Source organism: Anopheles marshallii, chromosome 2 (assembly GCF_943734725.1).
Source record: "Anopheles marshallii chromosome 2, idAnoMarsDA_429_01, whole genome shotgun sequence".
Classification (NCBI taxonomy): domain Eukaryota; kingdom Metazoa; phylum Arthropoda; class Insecta; order Diptera; family Culicidae; genus Anopheles; species Anopheles marshallii.
In genome coordinates this window covers 17,665,858-17,693,587 of record NC_071326.1, presented here as the reverse complement: position 1 = coordinate 17,693,587, position 27,730 = coordinate 17,665,858, and the positions used below count along the sequence as shown (strand labels likewise).

General features: G+C 44.1%; 2 protein-coding genes across 2 annotated transcripts; both read right to left on the bottom strand.

Annotated features, from left to right (window-relative positions):
- Window positions 1–429: 429 nt before the first annotated feature.
- On the bottom strand, window positions 430–3,421 carry LOC128716239 (serine-rich adhesin for platelets-like). Its single transcript, XM_053811163.1, has 3 exons — window positions 3,342–3,421; window positions 2,925–3,259; window positions 430–2,873 (listed from the first exon to the last, which is right to left on the bottom strand). Exons 1-3 carry the CDS (start codon window positions 3,419–3,421, stop codon window positions 430–432), a joined length of 2,859 nt encoding a protein of 952 aa, XP_053667138.1.
- Window positions 3,422–9,596: 6,175 nt separating this feature from the next.
- Window positions 9,597–22,641, bottom strand: LOC128706941 (uncharacterized). Its single transcript, XM_053801885.1, has 6 exons — window positions 22,563–22,641; window positions 15,924–16,222; window positions 15,446–15,856; window positions 14,225–15,353; window positions 13,138–13,179; window positions 9,597–12,154 (listed from the first exon to the last, which is right to left on the bottom strand). Exons 1-6 carry the CDS (start codon window positions 22,639–22,641, stop codon window positions 9,597–9,599), a joined length of 4,518 nt encoding a protein of 1,505 aa, XP_053657860.1.
- Window positions 22,642–27,730: the final 5,089 nt, after the last annotated feature.

The window sequence follows — 27,730 nt, the reverse complement described above, 5'->3', positions numbered from 1 at the left end:
ATGAAAGTGCATCATTTTGGGACAAAATCAAGTGGGATTAGGAATCCGCATGTCGCGCAGGTTTGATGTGCATCGTGAACTCGAGTTTGCTGTAGTGTATTGTGGTATGGAAATAGTGTTGTTTTCTTATGTTGAGCTTATACGAAGAAGTTATGTTCGATTAACCAAAACAGGGATCATTAGTGTATGTGTTGTGTGATTTTTTTATATGCAAAGTTCTTTCAGTTACTAAAAGTACATTGGTACGCATCGTTAAGTTCATTTAGCAACAGTTGATCCGCTTTTTGTGAAAGAATGAGTGGTTTATTAAAGAACTATATTGGCGGAACATCTACACTAACAGATAAGCTAAACTTCTAAAATCACTTAACATTTAACAAAAACATTAGTTTACCATTGTTGTTTATCTCTCTTCCCCAGCGCTATTCGTTAAAGCCAAATGTTTGTACAAGATCGCACCGGATGATAGAACAGCAATGTTACCAATGAGAAAATTGCCAAAGAAAAACCAATGTTTGGCCCATGCCTGCTAGACCCACTTTCAATGCTCGGTGTTGTAAGTGCATTTAGTGATGATTCTTGCTTAAGTTGGGGCGAAGTAGTACCGGGTGCATTTGAATCTGAATCCTCTGATATGGCAGGTAAGGTGACCACTGCTTCATTACTGACTTCTTCCGTCTCTTCTAGTATAACCGATGGCGTGAAACTTGATTCTGTTGAGAAGATTTCAGTAATTTTATGCTCGTCCAACCCAAGTGCGTTGTCCGTTGTCGAAGGTGTTGGTGAGGCAGTGACCAACGCTAGGATCGTGATCGTTGCACTAGATGATATCTCCAACTGTTGGTCTGTGGATTCTTGCGTTAGCAACTGAGATGAAATGAAAGATTCATCGCTTGCATTAACATCATGGGCCATGGGTGGTAAATACGTCTCTGTTGTCAACGCCACAGCAGACGGTTGTTCTTCGGCAGAAAACGTAGTGAACGTCTCCATGGTGTCGATCAGTTCCGTTTCAGAAGATATCGCTGCTTTTCCCGTATACTGTTGTGAAACGTCGTTATACGTACTTGTTACCGTTAAACTAACCGACGCTTCTTCAATGGATGCTTCCGTTCCTGCACTTGTAGATTTTACCAGAATCGGCGTAATTTCATTTTCATTTGCTGTATTTGCGCTTCTGCTAGCCGATGATCCAGTGGCGATTTCTTCTTCGACTTCAGCAAAGATCGTATTTATAGTTGTTATGCTTACCGATTCTTCTGTTGTAGTCAGTGCAGCTTCTTCTGTAAATGTTGTCGTTAACATATCATGATCTTTTCCTACCGTTGTTGCGAACTCTAAACTTGTTTGGGCTTCTGGTTCACTTGTAGTTAGCATATGTCCATTGCTGCTATCGGTGGTTATACTTGTCACAGCTTCACCTGCTGTACTTAAGATATCATACACGTTAGTCGATGTTGGTTGAAAATTATCCTCGGAAACTCTTTCAGCTCGTGTTGTATCGTAAACTACTGTTTCTGTTTCATTTGCTTGATTAGTTTGTAAGCTGATCGCTTCTGTAGTGATTTCAAACGTAGAAGAAGTTGTATCTTCTGCTGATGCACTTGTCACAATCACTGTTGATTCTTCAGAGAAAGCAATGCTGGTAGATGAAATGATTTCCACAAAGCTTGTAGTCGTTTCAGTAGCTTCGGTTACAGTTATAAACTCTGATGTAGAATATGATTGAGTTGTATCTATTGCTTCAACACCAACGGAATTGTTCGAGTCTGTGGTAGCAGTGATTGTAGTGCTATCATTTTCTGTAAAACTATATGATCGGAGCGTGGTTTGAAGTACTGTAGTGGTTTCAGTTTCTGTAATTTCTGTTACCGTTTCACTCTCTGCTGCAATATCTTCTGTTAAAGCAACGGTGGGAGAGGAAACAGCCATTGATGTTTCACGATCTACAATCTCTGAACTGTAATAAACCGTAGTTGTTTCCACTGCTGTGACACTTTCTGTAATATTCACTTCAATCGTTACGGTACTTTCGGTTGCACTCTCTGTCGGTTCTGTGGACAACACCATTTCTTCAGTCGTAGAATCTGGCAAATGTGTTTCTTTTACAAACTCAGTTACGGGGATTGTCTCAGTAGTTACTAAAACAGTTGAATCGAACATTTCTTCCGATGACGCTTCTACTGTCGACTCTGTAGTAGAAGTGGAAGCACCACCACCAACTGTTGTCATAAATTCTCCACTGTCTGTGTCTGTTGTCACGGTTGTTGGTACTGTTATATCCGTAATAATTGTATAACTTTCAGAATCTTTCCTAGAAGTTGTAGTATCAACCATGGTTTCTGCAGTTTGGTCCGTAGTAGTTACAATGGATTCTGTTGTTTCTATATCACTTTCCATAGACAACTCCGTTGTTGTAGTTTGCTCAGCACCACTCATAATTATGAAGGTCGTTGTAAAATCCTTTAAAGTAGTCTCTTTTAAATCTTCTGTACCAGCATTTTCTTCATCGGTATTTTGTTGTAAAGTGGGTGGCAAAATTGTTGATGTTGTTTCTATCTCAAGCAGATTTTGGCCATCCTCGGTTGGTGAAATTGAAGTAACATCAGAGGTCTCACCATTTCCATTGTAAATGGTGGATGTTATGTCTTTTTCAGGATGTTGTCCCTCCTCGGTAGCAGAAATTGTTGTAACATCAGATGTTTCACCATTGTCAACCAAATTTGTTGTTATCGATGTTTCACCATTGTCAACCACATTTGTTGTTATCGCTGTTTCACCATGCACATTTGCAGTCTCTTCTTTTGGTTGGATATCTTTCGTTGACATCTTTGGCATTAATTGTGTAGTTGAATCAGGCATCATAGCATCAACTTCCATTATTGATGTTGGATTATTTCGTATAACTTCATCGCTTGTGAAACTGTGCTCTGTTGTTTTCTCAGGTGTAACAATTGTGGTTGTTTCAGTAGTAGTTAATGCTTCCTCTATAGTTTTGGTCGTTGAAATGTGCGGCGCACCGGTAATTTCCTCATCCGGCAAACCATTAGATGAAATAACCGTCACTTTAAGCACCGGTTCCGTCTGCTCGCCTGTATCGGTACTTTCTGTTGAATCGTTTTTCCGTACTTCACTAATATCCGTATGACTGCTTACGGTGATGTTGCGTAGCTCTTCCTCTGATTCCTCGATCAAAGGATCGATACGATCACCGTCGACTCCGATATCCGAAAACTCCACCTTATTCAACACCCTGGCGCTGTACAGAGGGTAAAAAGTTGAAAACCATTTCGTTTTTAGCAAATTAAAATTCACCATCAGCTTCCACATGAATGCCTCACCTTTCGTAAAATATAGGGCTTCCAGTTGTCAAACCTACCGCTAAGGCAATACAAAACACCGAAATTGTAGCACGTTGCATGTTTTTTTTTTCTTTCGTTTTAATGCAACAAATACACTATCACAATTTTAAAATAACTCAATGTGACGCTCAACAAGTTTAGAAGAGCGTCTTTTGCAGCATATTTGTTACCGTCGGGTAAAAGAAATTTGCGTAAAGCGTTACTATTCAGATGCACTTCACTTCACAACTGAGCCAACTTCCGTGATTGCAGGCCGGTTTTATGTTATCTTAGGCTAGAACTTAACAAGCTCCTTGAGATGGAAGGATGTTTGGGATTCACATTTCACCGCATCACTTAGACGCCTATCTATCTTTTCTCCGAACGTCATCCGCCAAATTAGCAGATGGCGATTACGAAATGGCTCAATTTGCCCTCTGCTGACTAATCCGATGTAATACGCCGGGGTTGCAGCAAATTTATGACACACTTTACCAACGCACCAATGTCTGTGGGCGCAGCCACCGGCAGTTAACAACTGAATCCTGCATGCCGGCTGGTCGATGTATCTGGTCTGGACTATCCGTTTGCCGGTGGCACCTGTCGCGTCTCCGGTAACCGCCGGCGTACTACCTGCTGATTGATTTTTATCGAACCGTACCCGGTAGGTGATTAGCTTACCGCACTGTCCTCCCACGACTCCACATACGATGGACCGAGTAGGGAACACAAATGAGCGCACCTCTTCACGCGTCGTAATGAGACCTGGCGCGGGTAGGCATACACTCGGTGTAAGCGCCATTACTGCACCTCTGTAATGAGGTCCTTTAAGGGCAATCTCATCTCCCAACGGTAAAACTTGGTGTACTTTCGCTCCTTCCCGTGCATGTATGAGTAAACATTCAGCCGCATGGCGCTAATGCGAGGTAGTCAATAGTCATTGTCTGGTCATATGCCTTCTCCAGTCCATAGTTGTCTGTATACCCCGCCGGCTCCTCCCTAGCGCTCTAGCTCAATTGTAATATAGGCTATAAAAAATGGATAGTTCTCCAAATGGGACTCATACTAAAAAACGGCTCAATTACTTCCGATTCCGTGGCACACTGAGTTATACGTGTGCCAGAACTGTCTATCAGTGGGATTTCTTTCCCTTTCTTATGACGGATGAAACTGTTACAACTGTCCCACCGCATTGGAAAGTATGGTATACGAAATGGAAATTTAGTAGTGTTGTATGCTTACCACCATAACATTGAGACCTGTCCACAATGTTCTGTAATTGTCACACGTTAGAACCTTTGGGTAATTGCTAGCTCAAAATCATTGTTAATCCATGGCCACTGGTCGAACTAGTTGTCTGTCTGCTTTACGATTTGTCACGCCGCTCAATAATCGGCAGGTGAGCCTTGTTCATTTTAGTTTCAGCTAATTACTATTTCCTCGAACACTTGTCGGCAGGCAAGACCCCACGGACATGGCTTCCGAGACGTGGTGGTTTTTCCGTTTAAAGAAGACTAATGCATCGATAGCTCGATAGCAATCGATAGCTGGACGGAGTGGAGCTCTGCATAGTGGAAATAGGTCTAGTGCAGGAGCCCTTTCGTTCAACCAGCTGACTGGTCACCAGGTTTGGTTTGTTTAACCTTCAGACCAGTTGTTTTCCTTACAATATACAGGTTTGGTTGAACCTGTACTCATTGATCAATAAGTAAACTAAATTACAGACGGCTGGAGTCGGTTCGCAGATTAAGTAGAGTAGCACAAGAAACTGTTTTTTTCTGTCTTTCGTCAATCTGCTTTGAGAACGCTTGTCCTCCTACAGGGCTGTTGTCGATATGTCCAAGGTAAAAAGAATCACTTACGCCACGTGTACTTTAAATATTTGTCTATCAACTGTTACAAGATGGCTAATCTGCTCGGTTACGTTTATCAGGACGTTTATATGTGTAAGTCATCATTAATTGAAACAAAGTATCACCCAATCGAAGCAAGATTCGTATGGTTGGAATATACAGGCGACATTTTTCGTAGTAATGTTTATTTTGTTTTACCTTCTCGTTTCTATGTTTCTGTTTTCACATTCCGCACATACTTCCCCTTTGTCAACAATGGTCACGTTTTGTTCGTGACGCTTTCGCGCAATGCATTAATTTTAGCTAGTTCATTCGTTAGTTTCAAATTATTTAACATTACTTATAGCTTTAGGTTCGCTACAATGGGTTTTAGGGTTTTATTTTCTCCTCGCTAGTCTCACTGCTTGCCGGAGAGAGAGAGGAAAAAAAAACAAAACAGATGATAGACGATGTGTATTATTTGTTTAGCATCGAATCCTAGTTGGGGTTATAGTTTACTTTAACTAATTATTCGCGCTCGCAGGAGGAGTTTGCCACCGGCACGGACACAATGCGCGTGAATAAACTGTCGCCCGGCAAGGAAAGGAAACGTTTGATATTGGGTTTCGTGTACGAAAAACTTATCTGCCAAACCTGACTACATCTAAAGGCGTTATTGTAGTATTGGCGTGTATAGAGCGGCATGTGCATAATTTGTTTAGAGCAATATGTGTCGTCTTGGTTTTGTTTCGATAAATGTTGCTCACCTTCTGTAAAGTGTTGCTTGGTTATTTTTTGTTGCTTGTTTGTTGTTGTTGGTTTTGTTAGTTTCTATTGTTTCCTGTATGTGTTATATTGTTATCCATTTCTCCACGCAACACAATTATAGAGTACAATGGTACTCGAAAGAATGCAATGATTCGCAATTTAGTCACGACGCGGATGAAAAGCTTGCTATTCAAGATATTAGATTCAGTAATTCATGCTCAGTTGAATAGGTTTGCTTTTTCGTTTGTCTTAATCTTTTGTATGTAAAAAAACAACACATTTCAATTACATCTACAGTACCTTATATTCAAGCTAGGGGTTTTCCATGGTCTTTGTTCAGAGATCTTTTCATCCATTCGGCTGTTCTGATACACGCTTTATCGTTCATTAATAATTCGTTTCATTTAGCTAAAATGTACAGGGTTTCGGGATTTACGTTTCTACTCCTTGTTGTTTTTTTTATTATACATTCACTAGTGAGAAACTCGTTATACTCGAGTATTGTTTAATCTTATTGACCAAAACATGTAATCCACAGCTGCACATTGCACGAATTGAAACAGAATGTTCATGTTAAAAAGTTCGCTACACTTATGTTTTTAAATGTCTTTGTAAACGTAATAAAAAAAACTTATTGCATAAAATATACGTGTGTGTAAAAATTTGTGAAAAATATTTTCATATGGTTGTTCTATAAACCCCTGTTTTTGCGCTATTGTAAATAATATTGATTTTTATGCATTGCCGTAAAGAATATTAACGATACTTAAACGAGGAATTGAAATAACTATCGTACCCTTTTTTTTTACCTTGATCGTCTATGTTATTACAGTAAAGCACGTAATAAATGTGAAAGAGTAAAAATGCTAATGATTATTGTTCGAATTTTCGAGACAGTTGAACATGTACGTAATAATCAATTGTCAATGATGAAATTTATACAATTTTTTTTTATCAAATATTACATAATAACGTCTATTCTCGATCATTTTTCTTTTACATAGGCCAGAATTGGAACGAAACGTGACATTGTTTCATTCAAATGCTCCTAAAAGAGATAAACAATAGTGTAGTAAGGTTCAAACACATCGTTATGTTTTGTATTTTGTTTTTGATTGTGTGGGTTGTAATACTTGCGGTTGTAGTGATTATGCTCGCAGTGAAATGAATTTGTCTTATTTGTTTGTTTCTTTTTTTCCCTTCGGCAAGTGACGGGTTGTGTATATTGTGGATAGATTGTATTAGAGCTATGTTTTCTGCTTTGTGTTACTGGCAATCAAATCGTTTACTTGCTGTTTGCTGTGCGCATTTTCATCCTTCGACACGCCTTGTTTGTTTCCTTCGCTCGGTTCTTTGGCTTTGCGAGTGTTTTGTTGATACTTTATCAGTTGAGATTATTATTGTTTCGTTCCTAATGGTATGGAAATTGATTGATATGATTGTTATTCATATTTTGTTTAGCGTTTTCATTGTTTCGTTGTGTAAACGTAGGTATGTTTTTGTGTGTGTGAGTGTGTGTTTTCGCACAGCAAGCGTTAATAAAACAAGATGGCTTCCCATGTTTGAGCGCATAGTTTTTTGTTTTGTTTTTTTTTTTTGCACGGTTTCGAAAGCAAAATGTCCCTCGTTCTCGTCCTAGCAGTGTAATCGCTCAGACAAACAATTGTACTAGACCGCACGTTTCAGCCCAGTTTCAGTGAATACACATATATTTTTCATCGTCCCACACGCACATACATCACAAACTTCTATAGCTTCGATACTGGGGATTTTTGCGCATCTTCTGACAATGTGGCGGGGAACGGGGTGTGTTTTTTTTTAACTAATTCTATTCCTACGAGCTTTACGCTTAAAAGAGAAAAGGTAGGCCATACTGTTTCTTTGCTAGCAGGTAGCTTCGTTTGAGGGTTCGTAAATGAAATAATCGATCGTAAGATGAATAAATCCTTGAACAACTAAATATTGGAAAGCATCGATCGAAAAGAGACTTATCTTGGCAAAGAATTGGAAATTATACTCCATTGCGAAATGACTGTTACATGCGATTGCGTTATCACGTTCATTGTCTTATTAGTTCGTTTACTAGCAGTAGCTTTGGCTGTGTCTTTTAATTAGAAATAATAGATCTTCTTAAGCAATGGTTAAATAACTAGAACAGAGGGCGATATCGAAAATCGTTTTAAGTTATTGAAAATCGTTAATAACACTCGTTGCATAGACTTTAACGGCTTGTTTTTTTTTACAAATTGGTTCTTTAGAGTTTAACTTTGCGTACACTCGTATCGCGAATTTTTCTAATAAATATTGTATTTTTTTGTTGTTGCAAAAGTGTTTACAGTTGGAAGGACATAAGAAATGTTTGGGTATGAAAGTTGCATAAACGTGGTTAGCTTATTATCGATAATGTAAGTGTAATGTTTTGTATGTTCATATTCAGGCTGAAGAAAAGCAACAACAACAAAACAAAATCAATACAGTGTTTACTGGAACAGGCAATCGTGAACTCAACGACGATCATTGCAATCCTCAATCGTGTTGAGCGATCATGTCTCTCATTGTAAATCTTTCACAGCTTTGTTCGATGAGATATAGCTAGTTGTAGGATAGAGTCGTGAAGTTTTTTTTTTTGACAACAATACAGGATTGTTAAATCACATAGTCTGATATCATGTCTTTCAAATAATAACATTAGTTTGCAGTAGAAACTGGTACAGTACACAATTTGTCGCACTTATGTTCGAATTGGACATGATCAGCTTCTAACGAAAAAGTATTATGATCAAGCAGCTCTGATGTAACTTTACAGCTTTGCGACATGCGTACTTGCTTTCGTGTCCACATGTGCATTATGAACGAACGGACTGAACTGAAGGAGGAATAAAGGTAGCTATTTGAATATCTACTTTCTGTTGTTTTGCTCCTGCACGTTGGAATCGTTAGATTTTTAACATCATGCATCAACATATCCTCGTAGTATACGATACGTGTATTAGCAATATTATTAGTATGGTTGTTTTATTACCCTCGCTTCTGTTTCTAATACTAATGTTTTCAAGTCAATATAGATCAATCACAGAGATTATTTTTAAGTAATACAGTACCTGTCAACGCGTCAGTTTGCGATTGCGGTTCGTCGGATGAAGCCCGGCGGGATCATCTCTCACTTATGCTTTACTGATGTTTTAGGTGATTGGGTCGGGTTTTCTTTTCGTCATATCGTTTCGTAGTCGCCTACATTTAGGTCAGTGTTTTATGTTTTCGATTCTTGTTCTTCGTTGCCTTTTCACGTACGCAAATTCGCAGAACCCCCGGAGCTACTGTTGCAAAATCATACTAGCATTCAGAATTGCACTGTGACTGAAAATCTTCTCCCATTTTAACTGAAACTTTGAACTCGATAGCTGAAAAGGCTCGTGTAACGATACAGTGTCTATCGACTGTACTTCCGTGAAAATATATGATAAATGATGCATCTTGTTGGATGACTTCAGGCCATGGTTGACGGTGCTTTAGCTTTAAGCATGCAAAATTAAAGCTTTCGAACGAACACTTCCCTTGTTGTCTGAGCAGCTCCTGTAATGTTTTCCAATCCGCAACAGTTGCACAAAAACGATATCTTCACACACACTTCGCATTTGCTCATCAGCGGCAGCTTCTAAATTGTCCACACGTGTACTTTTTCCGCTACCACACACCAAGACGCTCGCTCGTAGTAAGAAGAAACGATGTGCAGACTCGTAACGTGGTGATTGATCAGCGCGTCTAGCTCACCTTCCCGGAACACGTGATAATATCGATGGTGCGTCGCAGAACCGCCAATCGACGGGCTATCGAGCGACGCGGTACTGGTCGAATGTGCCCACGAGTCCACACTAGCATGAGATTCGAAGGAGGGCATCGAAGATTTTTTGGTTGCCGAGAGGGGTTTGCGTTCACCGCCACAAATCGAAAGACCCGAAGCGTTGGGTGGTCCTGAAATGTGCGTTGCGGACGAGCATCCGCCACTGCTCAGCCCTGTGAGTGAGCTCGTTGACGCTTGCATCGTCACCGTCGTTGCTGTCGTCGTCGTCGCCGTTGTTAACGTTGTGAGTGGTACCGGAGTGATCGACACTGGTGCACAATTCCACCGACCGCATTGTTCAGTGGTATCTTTACTGCTGCTACTGTTACTGCTACTGCTGCTACCGTGCTGGATGTCCCCGCTAGCTTGGCTCTGTACCGCCAACGGCTTCGGATTGTTAAAACTAGGCACCTTGCAACGTCGTCTGTAGCTGTCGACTGTACTGTTAGTCGTACTTGTCCCAACCGCTCCAGAAGAACGCTCTGGTTCGGACGTGTGAGGATGCTCCTCGGAGTTATCCTCTTCCTGTATTAGCAAAGTCGTATCGTTGGACTGTTCCGGATCGTCTTCGTCCAGTTCCGGTATGATGACAAAGTCGTCCACGGTCTTGCCACCGAGATTCTTACACTTTATGCTGGACGTTACCTTCAGTACGCTCGGGCCTGCTAATGGTTGTCCGCCGGCATCCATCCCATTACAGCGACGATCTTCCAGTTCGTTAAACTCTTCATCATCATCCGTTTCCTCCTGGATGATCGGTGCCATCGAAGAGCCATAGCTGGGGCCGAGCGAATCGTTGCTACCACCAAACTGACCACTCAAACCGACGCCCGAGCCCAAATTGGAAAGATTTGCTAACATAAGTCTTCTTTCTCGAAGCTCTGCTCGTAGTTGATGTAGATCTCGCAGATCCCCGTTTAGTTTCTTAAGATACGGATCAACAATCGGCGGTGAACCGAGTGCAGAACTAGAACGAACTCTGCTGTCGACCCCGAATACGTCGTCGTCTTCATCGAAGCTTTCGTTGCGCTTTTTCTCATTTTCGAGCTCCTTCAAGAGCTGAGCGCTGAGTTTTTCGGCAAAGTCCACTAGATGTTGCCGTGAGTTGTGCTCGTCCACATCGGAAATGTGTAATGCAGTTGAGCTGGCTGTGGAGTTCAGCAAACCGTTGAATCGCAACGGTTTCCCATCGGCACCGAGTCGTTCGGGTATGGCCATGTCCACTACGTCTTCAAGTTTGTGCGCCACAACAGCAGCCGCTTCTACCAGTGGAGGTATAGCCGGCGCTCCAGGACCAGGAATTGCGGAAGTGGTAGCAGCAGCAGGCTCTGATACGCCCGACCCACTGGGGTGTATTTTGTGCTGGGCCGTGCCGGAAAGGTTGGCCACGGGCAACGGCGATAGGGACGGTCTGAGCGCACTGATCACGCTGTCTATCGAGTCTGGTGAGGATGGTTCACTCGAGTCACTGTCAAGATCGTCTGTCTCCGGGTTGAACAGTTCAAGCGAAAGGAGCTTTGGCACTGGTACGGGAGCTGCTGTACTACTACCAGCGGCTGCCGAAGTTTGCCGGCGCAGAATTGGATAGTTACCGCTGCGACGGAACTTGGGTATTGGCGGCAGATCTTTGATCTGCTGGCGTGTGATCTTTTGTGAGCTTGTCTTCTGCGGTGAACTTTGTGATGCTACCTCGGTGCTGGAATGTTTACTGCTCGTTGTCCCCGTTGGAGCAGCAGATTTGCCTGAGCAGGTACTGGGTGGTGTGATGGTCATGGTGGTGTTCGTGCTGCTGGTAGATTTTGAGCAAATCACTGTATCGTGAACCGTGGCAGTGGAGGTTGAAGCTTCGCCTCCTATACTGGTCGTCACAGGTTCCTTAGTTGTCGCTTCCTGCTGCTCAAGTTGCCATGGTAGTATAACAGTTTCTTCGAATGTGAACTGGTTGCTGCTCCCGTTGGACGTGGGGTTGAAACATACGTGTTCGTCCGTGGATTCGGAAGCAGTAGCTACGCAACCGGATTTGGTTCGTGGAGGAGCTGGAGAGTGGGCCGGTGTGGGACAAGGCATCACCAATGGCGATGTTGGCACTGATGAGGAAGGCATGCAGTTAATTGCTGTTCCGGGGCTGAAGAAATCGGACACACTGTTCGTTCCACCGTTAGCACCATTAACGCCACTACACGTACTACTACCATTACCACCGCCGGCTGTTACTCCACAGCCACCGTTCGATTGCGACTGCTGCTGCTGCTGCTGCTGTTGCGGCTGTGGCTGTTGTTGTTGGTCTGGTTTAGGAATGTAAATCACAGATGCAAAACTATCCTCCGACTCGATGCTGGTATCACTTTGAAGACTACTATCCTTGGACGAATCTGCATCGCGTGCCGCGATTAGATTGGAAATAAATCAAGAAGAAAACGGTATACATATTAGAACACTCTTGTCAGCAAGTTTTACACTACGTGCCACAAATCTAATAGAGGCAAGCGGAAGAGTGGTTCTCAATAATAGTTGTAAAACAAAAAAATAAAACTAAACAATAGTATGCCAATAGGTAGGCTAATGCATTGGTTAATTATTATAGAGCGTAAATAGTCAGAAGCATGACACTTGCGGCTCGTTTTTGGTGCTATTTGAGAGGGGGGGAGGAGGAGTGCAAATTGGAAGACACACAAATAGCAGGATAAGGATATGGACCGATCGGTTTGGTAAACTCGTCTTTATGCAGTGCGTGACAACATGAATATGGATGGGATATCTTGTCTATAGGTACTATATATGCGTGGATAAGGCGTGTGCGGAAGCAATTAGCATAACATTCGTTTGCACACGTACATCACAGAACAGTTTATGTACAATCTTTACAAGTAAGTTAAATTGTGAACTTTTTCACGAAGTTTAACATTTAATGAACGATAAGTGGCTATGACCGATTAGGCCGAATTGTTGTATCAACTTCTTTATATGGTGCACCTGTCTATCGCCTTTCATTTACGCATGATGATGCTTGCTGGCAAGCGGGCAACTAATTTAACAAATATGCTATTCCACAAATTTGTTCGGGCTCATGATCACGGAAGCATTCTAAACACGTAACTAATGCACATTGAACGAACTACACGTCAATCTATGGTTATCTAGATACTAGTTTCACATGCTCATTCTACTAGCTTCCACTGCTGCGTGAAGCCTCCGGTTGAGCTCATGCACACAGAAACGCATAGCTTCTCTGGTGACCAACCATCACATCGGTTCATCGATACTAGACTCAACGCAACGCTACCGGTAACAAGAGAACCAAACTAGTACGTTTAACGATTACTACGAGCTAAGAACTGTACGGTTTGGTAGGTACCCGCAAAACGTTGTCGTTTAATGAAAGTAGAACGAAAACTGTCTGTAGAAAAGAAACAGATGAGCATTACCAATAGCAGAAGTATGGAATGTCATGGTTGATCAAGAAGGTTGATAGAGAGAAGGAGAGAGAGAGAGAGAAAAAGAAAGAGAACAAGAGAGAAAGGTATAGAGAAGAGAAGAAAAGAAGATCAAGAGAACGAGAAACAGTGAGTGGTAAGTTACTAAAACGGGCGCCATATTGCAACATTGGATGTTTGATTGAATTGTTTAGTTTGTTTTGTTTTTTTTTTGCTAATTTGCCGATGGAAGGAGTCGTGAAAGGTGACGAATAGAACAAACAGTGAATGAGATATCTTGTTTGATGTTTTCCCTAGCGTAATCGTGATGTAGGTGGTGATCGGTGTGCTCTGAGGTTAAGTGGGTGAGCTTGTGAACAACGTGACATGTTACTAGGATAGATCATTCGGTAGGCAACACTGGGGGGGGCCATCAACAAACTCGTTGAAAAGCCATCAAACGGTGATGGCTTCAAGCATGTATCTGCATTCAAACGAGAACTCGCACAGTGAAAACATAGTAAAACGTCAGACTTTAAACAGCAACAGTGTATGAATGCAGGAGCGAGGATCGAACGTGTTGGGTAGTTGCGATGGAGAGAAGTCACATACAGCAGTGAAATCCATCACGGTGGTTGCGGGAGTGAGTATATATACTAACAGTGTGATGTTGCGAGAAGGTATAGAGTAACACTAGCAACAGGTGATAGGTGGTAAAGTGTGATGGTGAAGTAGTTTAGTAATAACAGGGGATTGTGGTTGTCACCGTGCCACTAATGGTCAATCGTTCAGCCACGGATAAGGAAGCTACGGTGTTGCGTATTTTCTTATCGGTGTGAATGACGCCGCCGGGCACGCCGGAGAGTAATACGTAGTAAGAATGTGAGAAAAATAAGAGTATATGTACGTACGGATAGAAAAGTCAGATATAGAGACAGAGAGACGGAAGGGGGTGTGGAGATGGTTTGAAAGTGGCTAATGTGCCACTGGGGAGGGCTGCGAGTGAGCCAGGGAACTGGGGCAACTTACCGGAACCGCTTTCCCGCGAATGTCGCCTCGGTTTCGATGCCTCATCCTGGCTGGTGCCCATCGACGCCAGCAGCTTATCGTGACCGATGGAGCCGTTGCCATTGTTGCTTAAACCGTTGCCATTGCTACCGTTGCTGCTGGTGCCGCTGCCGCCGGCAGAGTTATTGCGAGACAATCGGTGGTGTCCACCCGCACCCCCGAACCGACCCGTTCCACCGTGCTCTGGGTGTATTCCTGCCATGCAGCATCCGCTTGGACAGGGTCCACAATCGCCCGGCTCGTAACAGTACGGTGGCCGGCCACTGGGCGGCCCGTGCGGACTGTGATGAAGGTGGTGTGCATGATGATGGTTTGGATGGTGATGGTGGTGATGGTGATGATGGTGATGGTGATGCGGATGACCACCACCGGCCCCACTGCTGCCGGCCGGTCCACCGTGATACGCGGCCGGGGTTGCGGCTTTAATGTTTTGTATGATCTTAACAAATCCATTCTTGGTGACCCGCTCGAGGCTGCCGGTCGATGTCTTAAGCTTGGTCGCGAATCCCTCCTTGATGACCTGCAACCGCTTGGTAAAGAGCGACCGACACAGGAAGCTTTCGTTCAACGAAATTTGCTTCTGGATGCGCTTCCGGATGCGCTCCTTCTCGCGCAACCGGCTCTCGGCCATCAGCTCCTCGTTGAGTGAGCTTTGTTTACGCAGGAGCTGCACGCGCGACTCGTTGCGCAGCGCATGCTCCCGGTACGCTTGTGCGGAGGAATCGGAAAACTTATAGTCTACATCGTCGCACAGTGACTGTTTCTGTTTCACAAGCTTTGGTCGGCGGGACACTGGCGTCGGTTCCGCGGCGGGGGTCGCTTTCGATTCAGGTATTTGCGCACCTAAACTTGGTACACTTGAACGTGATCTAACTATGGTTTTTGGTGGTGGATTTAGTATACTACCTAGACTGCGGCTCTTGAGCCCAGCAGACAGCGGCGGCTCGGGCAGGTCGTCGAAGTCCTCCAGGCGCCTGAGCTCAATGGGTAAATCCTTCGCGTCCTCGTAGTCGAGGCTGCTGTCGTGCTTAGTTTCCCGCGAGCTCCACGACTCCAGGAACCATGGACTGCGCTTACTGCCGGCGAGTTTCTGTTGTGAGCAGTGAAAAAAAAATGTAAGTTCCAAGAAGAGATGAGTCAGCCATCGTACATCCAGTGCTAATCGCTGTACGCTTACGCTACCTGTATGGCACGACGTACGAAGCTGTAGCACGTTTCCCCGGGCGATGAGGAGGACAGACTAGAGCTATCGCCATCACCGGCCGATCGGCTCGAGTTGGTGGAATCCTCCGTATACGCATGGTACGGCGGCAGGAAATCGTCGTCATCTTCGTCGTCCGAGATGCCTCCGGTTTTGGAGCGCGGTGGTTGCCAAGGGACAAGTACATCCTGCGATTCAAAGCGTCGGTGCCGTTGCTCCAACGCCCACACGGTGATGATGACGCGGCCCCCAATGCGTAGGATACGGGCCAGCTCACGAATAGCGCCGACCCGTCGTTCCGTCGTGGCGAAATGGTGAACTACCGCGAGCGATAAGACCGCATCGAACGATTCATCACGGAATGGTAGCTCGAGATTATCACATATCGCTACCTGCAATGTAATGTGGGTCAATTACTCCGGTTCGATACCTGGTACAACTTCGTTCGTTATCACTTACTTCACCGCCTTTCCCATGGGCAACCTGTGTCAGACGATAGCACCGGTCGACACCGATCGTGTAGATGAGGGGATTGAACCCGGACAGGTAACGGCCGTTGCCGCAACCGACGTCGCAGACAAGGGAACCAGGTTCAAGCCCACCCAGGAATTGGGCCACCTTCGGTCGGATTTGTCCATTCGGTTCTTCGCAGTTTTCGTAAACGTCATGCACGTACGCTCGCTCGAGGGCAGCCGAACGTCCACTGGAATCCGTTCGGCCACTTCGCTCCGTCATCGAGCGGGTTTCAGTCGTTTCCTCTGTGTAATGAGATGTAACAAAAATGCCGGAATGAGATTTGGAGAGTAACTTTTATTGCATACAATACGATGAAAAACACTTATGGTATTGAGTATATTCATCAAATCTTATCGACCAAAGTACAAACTATTCAAAAACAACAAAAAAAAAAAGCTACTAAACGACATATTCGTTCAAGGGCACTTCAAATTTGTGAATGACGTTCGCCTCAATAATCCAAAACAGTAATTCATTTACCAAAAATACTCTGGGTACTGTATACTCTCTATAAATGTGTACCAAACATACACCGTTCCTGTTCGAACTAGAAATCGGAACCATCTGGTTGACAGTTCATCCATCTGTGCCCGGTATATTACCGTTTGCGAAATAACATAAATAATCAGCAGAAATTTAATTTAGAATAATTTGATCACCTCTCACGATTCTCATTTGCAGCGAGCCGATTTCATCATTTCGCACCGTGGAAATGGAATTCATTCACAAGAAATAGCGACCGCGACGTGTCACCGTTTGGCAAATAGAGTCCCAGTTCGGCTAAAGGTGTACGCGGGGAACACCGGGACGGGGGGGACGTAAAAACATATTTCAACAAATGAAGGTTTCGTTCCATGTGCGATGATCTGCCCGTGGCAGATATCACGGTAAGCCGCGAAAAGTCGACTAAATAAGTCGCACGTAATGTTGTGCAGGGAGGAACATTTTGAATCTATTTTCATCACAATTCTCTTTCCTTTCTAGCGTTTCAAAATGGCTAAGGATTCTTGGGCGCTTCACAAACTAGAAAAAGAGACAACTGTGGGAGACAAGTAGCGAATAGAGCAAAAATAATACTGGTGCAATTATTAAAGTTAAGACTTATTGAAGAATGCGTAAGTAATCCCTGCTAAACAAAAACTGCGGGTATTGTTCTTCTACTATCTGCGCTTAAATAACATTTTGACAATTTTAAGTAAAGTAATGAAATAGGGACGCCCCGCTGGTGTATTGGTAGCGGTGCCGGTCTTCACACGACAGGACCGGTCCAAAATCCCATCCGTCCACGCAGAACTAACTATCCGGCTACGGTAAAATAGAGTCAAAGAAAGCCAGAAAAGGCAGGCCTAGATCTGCTGAAGTTGTTATGCAGATAAAGAAAAAATCAGAATGAATTCGAATGAAAAGACGTTATGTCCCATTGTGACGGGTGATTTACTGCTGAGACACGTTTTCCGATATTGGATAAGGTTGTAGTTCTTTACTAATAATACTATTACCGCCATCACTGCTCCATTCAGATCGTTTTTCATAGTTCCCTCTCATTGTTTTGATTAATGTAGGATACGTTGGTCGTACTTGAACCCATTACGTATGGGTCAAGGCACAAAGCAGTAAGAAAGCTACTTTACTTCGGAGCGTACATTACGTTCGATTCCCGAGGGTGGTGACTTACAGGCCACCACCCAGCATGTCCCTGCTTGGGTGATTCTGTCTGAAAGCTGTCCCACACACCATCGATAATGTTCAGCTAGCGTACTAAGGACAGGTGCACGTTTAACCGAAAGGAGTAGAAAAAAATACGTATTGCAAGAAAGAGAAAAACGGTAAAGAAATTCGACTGCATCAGAAAAGAACATTGAAGGTTTATGCACGCAAACGTTTCCGTTGCATGCCATCCCCGTGTTTCGGGAGGACGGCAAGGTGATGGTGATGCTTAATAAGACCAGCATAAAAAGGGGGGGGGGGGGAGGGGGGGTATAGATACACACGCGCTTACACACACCATAAAGGGAACGTGAATTGAAATGACGTCTATTACCCTGACCTCGCCACTAATCTAGCGATCATTATCCTGGCGAGCGAGGACGTTAGCCGACCAACGTAACGGCACGATAACAGGAACTTGGCTTCACGTTTACTTACCCTAACGATGGTCAAATTTAACCCCAATCTGGTGCATTTGGTCGATATATCTCTTAGCGGTACATCGTGCTATGCCTTTGCTTTTCGTGTTGGTCAATGAAGCTCCGGTACGGAGCGTGTATATGAGCTGCTTTTATTTATCGTTACAACAAGCATCTTGCTGTGCGAAAGGAACAAATTTACCGCAACGTACGACCCGTGCGATGCCGCCGTCTCCCTGATGGAGAGGGATTTGTAATTTTGCGGCTAGGAACACAATGTTTTGCTGCAGTTTAATTAGGCTCCACACAGTGGTGCAGCGGCCGTCTTGGGTAAGGATGGAACACAGTTTGTCCTTGGGACCGTGTAAGTGCCGAGCACGGGTACTTTTTTTTTCTAATTCCACTGTCCTGATTTGAATGCCATTCAAAGTGCCTGCCATATAAATATACTTTCACGATGGTTTTTGGGTTAGGTTACTTCCGTACCGCAGTCAGGCAGGGGCACTTTCAACACTGGCCGTGTTTGAATATACTTAGCCCCCCCCCCCAAAGGGTCAAACAATTTGTGATGGTCGGGTTCTTATCGGTGATTTATATCATTGCAATGTACCGATAAAGTGGCACGAAAAATAGTCCCATGAACCCGTAATGTCGGCCGGCTTTCGCTTAAACAGAAATATGTAAATAGAAAGCTTAAGCAAATGAAATCTAAACTTTCTTTGCGGTACAATCAACCATCTTCTCATCTCCTTTGCACACACTGTCGGAACGCTTTAACGATCCATTAATTATGCTTTTGTCGCTTTTGTGCTATTGTGTGGCATTCTTCCGGTTAAAAGCAGACTCATTAGGCTCTACTGACTATGAATGGTTGGTTGGCTTTGAAGGATTGAATCTTAAGCTCGTCCTTAAGCTGCTATGGACGGTTCGATGAAAAATGTAACAAGCAACCAACTAGCTGTGGGAAATAATGTACCGCTAGAAACGATTAGATGTTGTAGCTGAAAACGCCACGCGCAAGAGATTTTGTTTAACTTCAACAATACTTTTGCGAATATGTGGCCCTGAGGGGTTGATAAAATTCTGATGTACGTTTACCTGAAAAAGGATATTCAAACGCCTTCGGAGGTACCACACAAATGTTGGTACTGCTAACACTCTTCTACCAACAAACGCTCATTTTGTTTGCAAGCATCAAAGAAATGTGCTTGCAACGGCGTGTAGGTAGATACCCGTTGCGTTCATCAATCTCTTCTGCTGGCTGGTGTTTAGCAAACTTTGGCAAACTTTGTGTAGCAATTATCTTCTGCTGAATCGAGCATTGCTTCTGCAGCTGATGTGGTCGATGCGTTGGTTTGTCTTTACAGTAATGAAGAGTGCGTGGAGTCGTTCAAAGTTTGAACCGCTTTTCCCAGAGTTTACCGCTTCTAGCCAGTCACGTGATCGATTGCTAAGTGACCGTTGCAGATGTAAGGTATGTTTGCCAATCTCGAAAATAACCCAGCCAAGCACTCACCACTGGATATGGGTGGAAAATTTAGCAGTAATAGTAATAGAGCAATAAATAAAATCAATAGCATAGTGCAGAGATTTTTCACCGACGCATTTTCCCGAAAGGTCAACCAAGCCAGTGATGGAAAAGAGTGTGTGTGTGTGTGGTCCGATGTGCAAAGCGTCATAAGGCGGTCGTTGACGCCTCCGCTACGTCGCCTTTTGTAGATTGCTTTGGCCACGTACCAAGATGAGCCTCCCACACGAACTACAATCATAATGTTGCCTCCTGCTATGATGATCCTCCGCGGAAAGGCAATGTTCGTTAGCGAGCAGAGACGCTCCCAATGTTTACACTGGTGTACGATTAAGCTCGAGCCACAGCGAGCTGGTAATATTCCAACGAATGCGTGTTTTGGTATTTTCATCACAATTGTTTTGGATCAGAAGCGACAAAAGCTTCTCGGTTGTTGTGTGGTGACATCTTATTTCAACCCACGGCGAAGCAGCAGTTGGATATGATACGGGTGTAGGAATATTTATGCGATGCACCCACGACGCTAAATGCTTTCAAACAAATACAACCACCCACTGTCATCCTTCTAGTCGAGCGGTTTTCCCCATCAGTGCAAACGGCATGGCATACCCGTTGGTGCATTGTCGACCATTGAGCGTAACCGAGCAATTACTAATCACTTCGAGATCTTTCTCGCCCCATGTTGGAATCGTTTGCTGGAAGGAAGGAACAATCTCAAAAATGAAAAAAAGAAGTCTAACAAATCCATTGCCCCTCCGTTGAAACGATGCACAGCGAACAAGGAGGGAGAACATAATAAAACAAATTGACCCTTTCGAAGTGGCAGAATATGTTGGTGTAGCTTCTGGTCTCGCCGGAGCCAGCGCCACATCGATACAAGCCGGTACCGTTGTGCGTATCGGCCCCAAAAAGGCTTGGAAGACACACCGACGCGGTGGAAGAACCGTTGAAGAATTCGGGGCGGATCGGCTGGCGCCTGATTTACGCGCCTACCAAAGTGCTACCCCAAGCGGGCCCAATGACCATCTGCCCGATGGCTAGACGATGATGTCCGGATTCTCCCAGGCAGCAAATGGGGCAGCGACACCACCACGGAGGGAAAATCGCTTTTGTTCGGCGCGTTTGTATCCTTATGCTAGGGTCACTGTAATTTGCAGCGCGTTCGAACCATTTTCACGTGGGCCCTGCCGGGTAATGGGTTTTGCGTCATCCGAGGGATGGGCCGTCAATCCGATAAGTGCTCGGAAGATCTTCCGAAACGAGTGAGCCATCAAATGATCGCCTAATAAATGACACCCATCGGTCGGACGTTAACCATATTGCACCATCGGCCGACCGCTAAGTGGACCATCTGCACTGAGCAGAATGACTGTTGGGATTGAAAAATTTTCCCCAATATTAACTTGTCCGCAATAGGAAATGGTTCACCAAAAAGCTGGAACGCGTTTTATTGCGGTTTGATTACATTAACAGTTAACCGGGAAATCATACGCAAAGAAAAAAATCCTTAGCCAGGCATTATTGGTAAAACGAAATGTGCAACGTCGCATGGTGAATGGTGGATTCGATACGCTTCGACACAGATACCCGAGCAAAAAGCATAATTGCTGCGGAATCCACTTATTTATTATACGCCAAGCGTGCAGGACATTACCCAGTCGGTCTTTTGGCAGCAATTGATGGCAGCGACATAACGTTTTTGGTGTCTCGTCTCATTTTTTATGGTTCAATGAAAAGATTCGACCATTGCATTGCATGCGAAGCGGGAAGGAGTTGTGGTGTGATGTTTTTTTTCTGTTTTGCTTTGTGATGCGACTTTGATATTGGTGAACAATTTGTATTTAATGGTGACATCAGAGTGTACGTTATTCTGACGTTTTGTGGATATTAAACCAAGCTTTACATCGTAGTTCATAATAAATTATTACAGCCAGTTATTAACGGCATAGCAACATATTTGATATGCTTTGATTCGATCCAAAGCCAAAATTGAGGTCATTTTTATTACTAAAACAGCGATGCGTTATGAGATGTTTAAATTGGGGTTTTTTAACAAAGATTTCAAATAGCCAATCATAACCAAGCAGGGCCATTCATGTTTCAATTTTCGGTGCTCGTACTATAGAATAGATTTGTAAAAGTCATACATCATCTACGTTATATTTATTTATGCTCAGACACTTGCGTGATATGTGTTTTAATAAGCAAAAAACTATGTTACATATAAAACATTGGTGAACATGGATATCATTGGTTAATAGCCAACGAAGCGGATGCTTATAGAACTTATGTGAAACGAACGGACGCCGAGAAACCTCAGGTATGAAACTTTGGTGTCATTATCTTCGCTGCTATCAAATCGCGATTTACGCAGGGAAGACATACAATTAGGCGATCGCATTCTTGAAGTTGCCGGAAATTGCAACTATCTTGGATCACCTACAACATCACAGATGTTGAGATATACGCTAAGATGTTGTCCTTTTACCGATCAATCTACGGTCTGAGAAAACTTCTCTATTCAATGCATCTGCACTCCACAATATCTGGAGCTGGAAGTTGGACTCCAAGGAGTTATCCTAAGCTGACGAAACCCTCTTAGCAACGTGCGAAAGGAAGATGATCAGAAGGCCCTGTATGTGTGGAAGGAAAATGTAAAATGTGCCTGTAGCTTCGAAAAAATAAGCAAGTTTAAAAATTTTGCTTGCTAACAGTTATTAGCAGTAGAGGAATGTTGACGTATAGGAGCATATACCAGCCGTGGGTCGTAATCAATCGCGATCTTATAGTAACTTTGTTTTTTACTGATTTTACTAAATTACGGATATAATACACCAGGACTAATTACAGTTTGATTTGCATTTAGAAAAATAATAACATGAGCATATCTAAGAAAATATTCTCCCAAACAGCGCTGATCACACTTACCCTCATGGTTTGTGCTTCCAATTTTAGATTTGACCAACGGAAAACTTGATGCCGTAGAGGAGGTCGTTAGGGTTCCCATACGCTTTCCGATACTCTGAAGCCAGTCGAACACCGCTCGATCGGTCACGTCTTCACAGCTTTTGCTATTAAACGCCTTTTACGTTGTGGCAACCTGTCTGCCTGCTGCTTCGGTTGCGCTACCTTCGCACACTTGCTGACTATTCATACGCGCAGATGGCGTACGGTTCCTTGTCTGCGGCAGATACCGTATGCCCCACTAGCTGCTGCTCCTTGGCGGTATATTTGCCCGTTCATTCGTCATACGTCGTTGCTATTGCGCTTATAGGCGGTACTAGCGTACAACTGGGTAGTATAGACCACTACCTTAATTGCTGGGTTGTGCTGACTGCTGGCAACTGCCCGAAAAATGGGGGCACCAGAACCAAATTTCCTATTCCGGCTCCGGTCGGTCTGGGAGGGGTTGGATGAGAGGGATATTGGGTGATGGGAGCCTTGAGCTAGTCCACAACTTTTCCCTATGTTAAATCACCCGTTTCGATCACGTACGATGGGCTGGGTGGTTGTGCGCTTCATTCGATATTACCATAGCCTCCATGATCGCTGCTGTGAGCGGTAAATCATAATATGTAAATCACCACTTATAGCCACCCGCTACTGCTGCCGTTTCTCGTTGTAGCCATTGCACCGAGCCAGGTTTTTGAGGTCTTTTCACAAACGTTTTTCCACACACACACACGGACACGGACTCACACTGGAAAGCACATCAATACCAGGCGCCTCCTTCGACGTGTGTTCAGACCTCGTCGTAATCCTTTCGTTTGCTTGGTATTGCTCCTCCTTTACCAGCTTCGTTCACTCATTTTTCAGCGAAGATAGCCTACGGCACGGCACAGCCTTCATTTCCGGATGCTCTATGGCAGATCTCGGAACATTGATTCTTTACGCTCTGCTGCACACACACACACACCCACACACGCAACCCGAAGAAGAACTATTCACGCACAAGCATATTTACAAAACTTTCACACACTCGCAAGCACAGCTGTGGTAGCACTTGTAGACAGGACGCGAGCCTGAAAGAAGCGGAAGGACAAACCGTTTAGCTAAATAAAGCAAGCATTAAGTTGCAGCTTAACATTTTTGCACCGCGAACCAGAGAAAAAGAGGGAGAGAGAGAGAGAGAGCGAAAGAGAGCGTTCGTTGTGGGCGCAGGTTGCTCGTTTCGGGTCCCCTCCCTTTCCCAGAGTTTCTGGTGCCTCAAGCGGCTACTGGTGTTCCGTTCCCAGGATATTTCAATTTCATCTTTACGCGCCACTGCACTGCACTTGTACGAGAGCTAGGGCGGCCGCACGCCACGTCCCGGGGAAACGTTTCGTTCCGCGGTTTCCGTTTCTCGATCACGAACGTTCAATATTTGCACGGCCAGCTGGAAAGCTGTGGATGTTTCCAAGGGACGCAAATCAATTTTGCGACAGTTTCATTACGCTTAAGATGCCACTTTTTCGGCCGCACACCGTATTTTTTTTTGTACCCTGATTGCAAACGCTGTTCCGGACCTAAGCTCCCGCTAGCGCTTATGTTACCGTCTTATCGTACGTACACCCATACAATCACACATCCGAAGTACACAGTAGGGAAAATCACGTAGTTCCCACGTGTCGGTGTCGGAGGAACAATCATTCCATCATTTTTTTCTTCTTCTCCCATATTCATTCTATCTTGTCCCTTGTTATGGAAACGGCTTCAGCTGTCTGTGCTTCTACGTTTACGTATAGAACTATCTCCGTTACCCACGTGTGCATTACCGTTTCGGTGCCCTTTGCGCTGTTCTCTTTTCTTCGTTCGCTAGCGAAACATACATCAAAAGTGGAAAACGCAAAGTTTTGCTTCCCTAGCCCATTCCGCGTATCAACAGAAATCGTCCGCATTCGGACGTCGTTAACCGGTTGCGATTGTGAAAAATGCGGCAAGATAAAGGAAAACTCGCATAAAATGGGGCATGCCCGCGCGTTTTGGGCAGGGTCCGACAAACACGATGAAGTTTTTTGTTGTTTTCTTTTGCTTTGCTAAACGGCAGTAGTAAACTCTTTAGCCATTAGGTGAATCCCAATGGCTGAGTTTTTGTTCAGACCTAGCTAAGGGGGTGGTTTCTTTAAAATTTAACCCTATCAAACATTGTTTTATGCTAAATTATTATAAATTTTATGTTTTCTATACATTATTAGCTTATTTATTACGTATTGTTTACCACCAAATTTTCCTTGCTCAAATAGTTTTATAAATAAATCCCTGAATATTCTATTATCCTTCCATGGAACATACACACACATGCAACTCAAAAGCAATGCTTATCACTATCAGATAGAGTGTAGAAATATCAGCATAAGAAATAAAAAACTTTAAAGTATGAAAAATACTCAGGAAACAACGAACTGCTTCACTATCAGCTAACCGAAACGGTGGCAGCTGCTGTACCTTTATTACCGAACCTTCTGACCAAAACCTATACAAACACACTGCTCGAGATGTACACAGTGTAGTACGAGTAGAAACGCCACCAACCACCAATACAAACACGTTCGTAAACACTAATGTAATTGCGGGCACAAGCTCCACAAACAGTGACCAAAGTTACCTCCAGCTTCGAAGCATCAATCATCATTATTTCCACCTCAGAAGAAAATAATATAAATAAATGGAAGTTTGGTAAGTGGATGGAAGACACAACGCCATGATCGCCATTATAAACAAAGCGAATAGAAATATGGAGACAGCCAACAAAGTGGTCCTTGTGTTGCGACTTTCAAACATTGCTTACGTTCGAATAGCGCGACGCAACTGTGCTCCACTCGCGATCCATACACAAAAGTCGTGTATTCTCCCACTCGGCTCGGCGGCACACACATACACACGGGCAAGTAAATGGGAAATGGAAAAGCATCTTGCTTTTCCTACTTATACTTGCTGTAGTGAAGAATTTTGGTTCGAAACCAGGACATGCCCATGTCTAATTTGAGCGCAGCATTTCAGGTGTGAGCAAAACTGTTACTTGGGTGATGATAATGATTGTAATCTATTGTGGATTGAGTGAAAAAGTTGCAAAAAAGGAAAACTGCGAAGGAAAATCCATTGGCGAGTAAACACCACATTTGAAATGTTCTGTGACCAAATCCGTTAGTCGCTAACAACTAACATGTCATTATTTGCATTTGCGTTCAGAATTTGTCATTGCGATGGGATAAAAAAAAATCCTATCAGCGCACAGTATTGCCTGTTCAGCTTATTTATCCTGCTGGCGGAGTTCACAAACACAGACACAACCCAATCCTGGCCACCAACATTCGCATTCCGTTTCTGATGTTTGTATGGTGGAATTGGTTTCCTGGAAGTAGGTCGAGGTAGAAAATAGCTCCAGATAATGATGATGATCCAGATGCGCGAAAGAGAAGGCTACACTTTTGAGAAGGAAGCTTTGGTTAGTTTTGTGCTTGAAAGCCACTTTTTTTTGCTCGGCCATCACCAACCACTAGCAACAATAGTTCTCGTTGTACAGTGAGCCAAACACTTATGTTGCAGTGAACGGTTTGCATAGCACTCGTACGATTAGATATGTGTCTCTGTGGGTACGGGTCGCTTATTGTCTCTTGTTTCGTCGTGCTGATGGGCATACTACAGCAAACGGACCACTACACACTCATACGCTGAAAAGCTTTCCCTTGTAGGATGCTTGAACGCGCGCGCATCCTTTCACGCACACTGTTGACAGGCGGGAACGCAATCACACCTGCCCGTTTTTTGGGGGGGTAGGTAAGGTTTTTTTCTCACATCGCACATTTTCTGCTGAACTCCCGGTTATAATATGTTTTACACTCACTTCTTTTTCTCCCAGAACGACTGCTGCTACGCACTGCTAGGACGCCTAGTAACGCCACACGGCTCTTAAACATTCCGAAAACGGGCAACTTTCCGACTGTTCCCGTTGCACTGGTCGCGCACCAACACAAATATCCGTAATGTCCACAGCCTGGTTGTTGGTGGTGGTGGTGGTGCACTGATGGTGCTTAGAAAGCAAAAAAGAAACATAAAACGCCACCCGTCAGGCCAAGGGTTTCCTCTAGCTGAATGTGGCGGCCGTCGCGATCGGATGCGAAAAACCTTCTGACCGAACGCGACCGAAGCTGGAATACTGGAGAGCCCGTCCAGCAAGCGCCAGCGAGTTCATCCCGAAACCGGAACCGACCACACACTTCCAGCAGCATTCGCATGCGTTGGAATGGCGCCGGTGCCGAATCGAACGGGGTGGTGTCGGTTTTTGTGAATGAATCGCGTTCGAACGAATTGTCGGATATCGCGGTGGTTTGTACGGCGCTCGCTGGACGGGATTTAGCACACACACCGGACTCTCTCACCTTGGGGCTTTTCGTGCGGGGTATGTTCTCCTTTTCCAAGACATTCATTCTATTCATGAAGTGCTTAGGGCAAGGGCTTAGTATGGCCTGTTTTTTTGTTGCTTTGCTGTTGTTTGGTGGTTTATATTTTTTTTTTGGGAGCAGCTCTGGAACAGCAGATGCTCATTAGCTTCCGCGCTTCAAGGGTGAAACGATGAATGAAATGAACATGATGCAAAGCCCACTCTCTTCACGGTGGCTTACGAGTGTTCGCGGCTGGAGGGCGGCCTGATTGATCGGTGGCAGGTGCTATGAATTCGTTCGTGTTATACGATTATAAGTTTGTTTACTAATTGTTTTATAGTTGGGTTAGAATAGCTTTCCTCCCCCAAAAAGCGTTCCTTGTTTGCATGAAACACCTGGCGTCTCCATTGGCTTTAGAATTTCCCGAAAAGAAAATTAAAATCGCTCGAATAAGGATTTACAATATTTCACAGTTAGCTTACTGGTGAAAACATAGCATAATGCGTTCCACACTTTTTATACAAACGGTAGATTTTGTGTTTTGTTTCATGAACACATTGTTTTGCCAGATGTCGTGGAAAAATGTTTGGTCCGGGCAAATCAAGGTTCTACACCCCCGGCGACCCGTAATAACACATTAACATTAACGCACACCAGCATCGTTCGTGGTTGATAGACGCACCATACACCAACGAAACCATAAGCCCAAACGGTTAGATAACGGTGCCGCTCTTA

Excerpts from the sequence above, each read along its gene's own strand:
- LOC128716239 (XM_053811163.1), bottom strand. The coding sequence starts at position 3,421 with ATGCAACGTGCTACAATTTCGGTGTTTTGTATTGCCTTAGCGGTAGGT. Across the intron at positions 3,260-3,341 it reads AGCCCTATATTTTACGAAAG|CGCCAGGGTGTTGAATAAGG; the intron begins GTGAGGCATTCA and ends CCCTCTGTACAG. Across the intron at positions 2,874-2,924 it reads TGAGAAAACAACAGAGCACA|TTGATGCTATGATGCCTGAT; the intron begins GTTTCACAAGCG and ends CAATAATGGAAG.
- LOC128706941 (XM_053801885.1), bottom strand. The coding sequence starts at position 22,641 with ATGGGAACCCTAACGACCTCCTCTACGGCATCAAGTTTTCCGTTGGTC. Across the intron at positions 15,354-15,445 it reads TCGTACGTCGTGCCATACAG|AAACTCGCCGGCAGTAAGCG; the intron begins GTAGCGTAAGCG and ends TGCTCACAACAG. Across the intron at positions 12,155-13,137 it reads TAAACGACAACGTTTTGCGG|ATTCGTCCAAGGATAGTAGT; the intron begins GTACCTACCAAA and ends CACGCGATGCAG.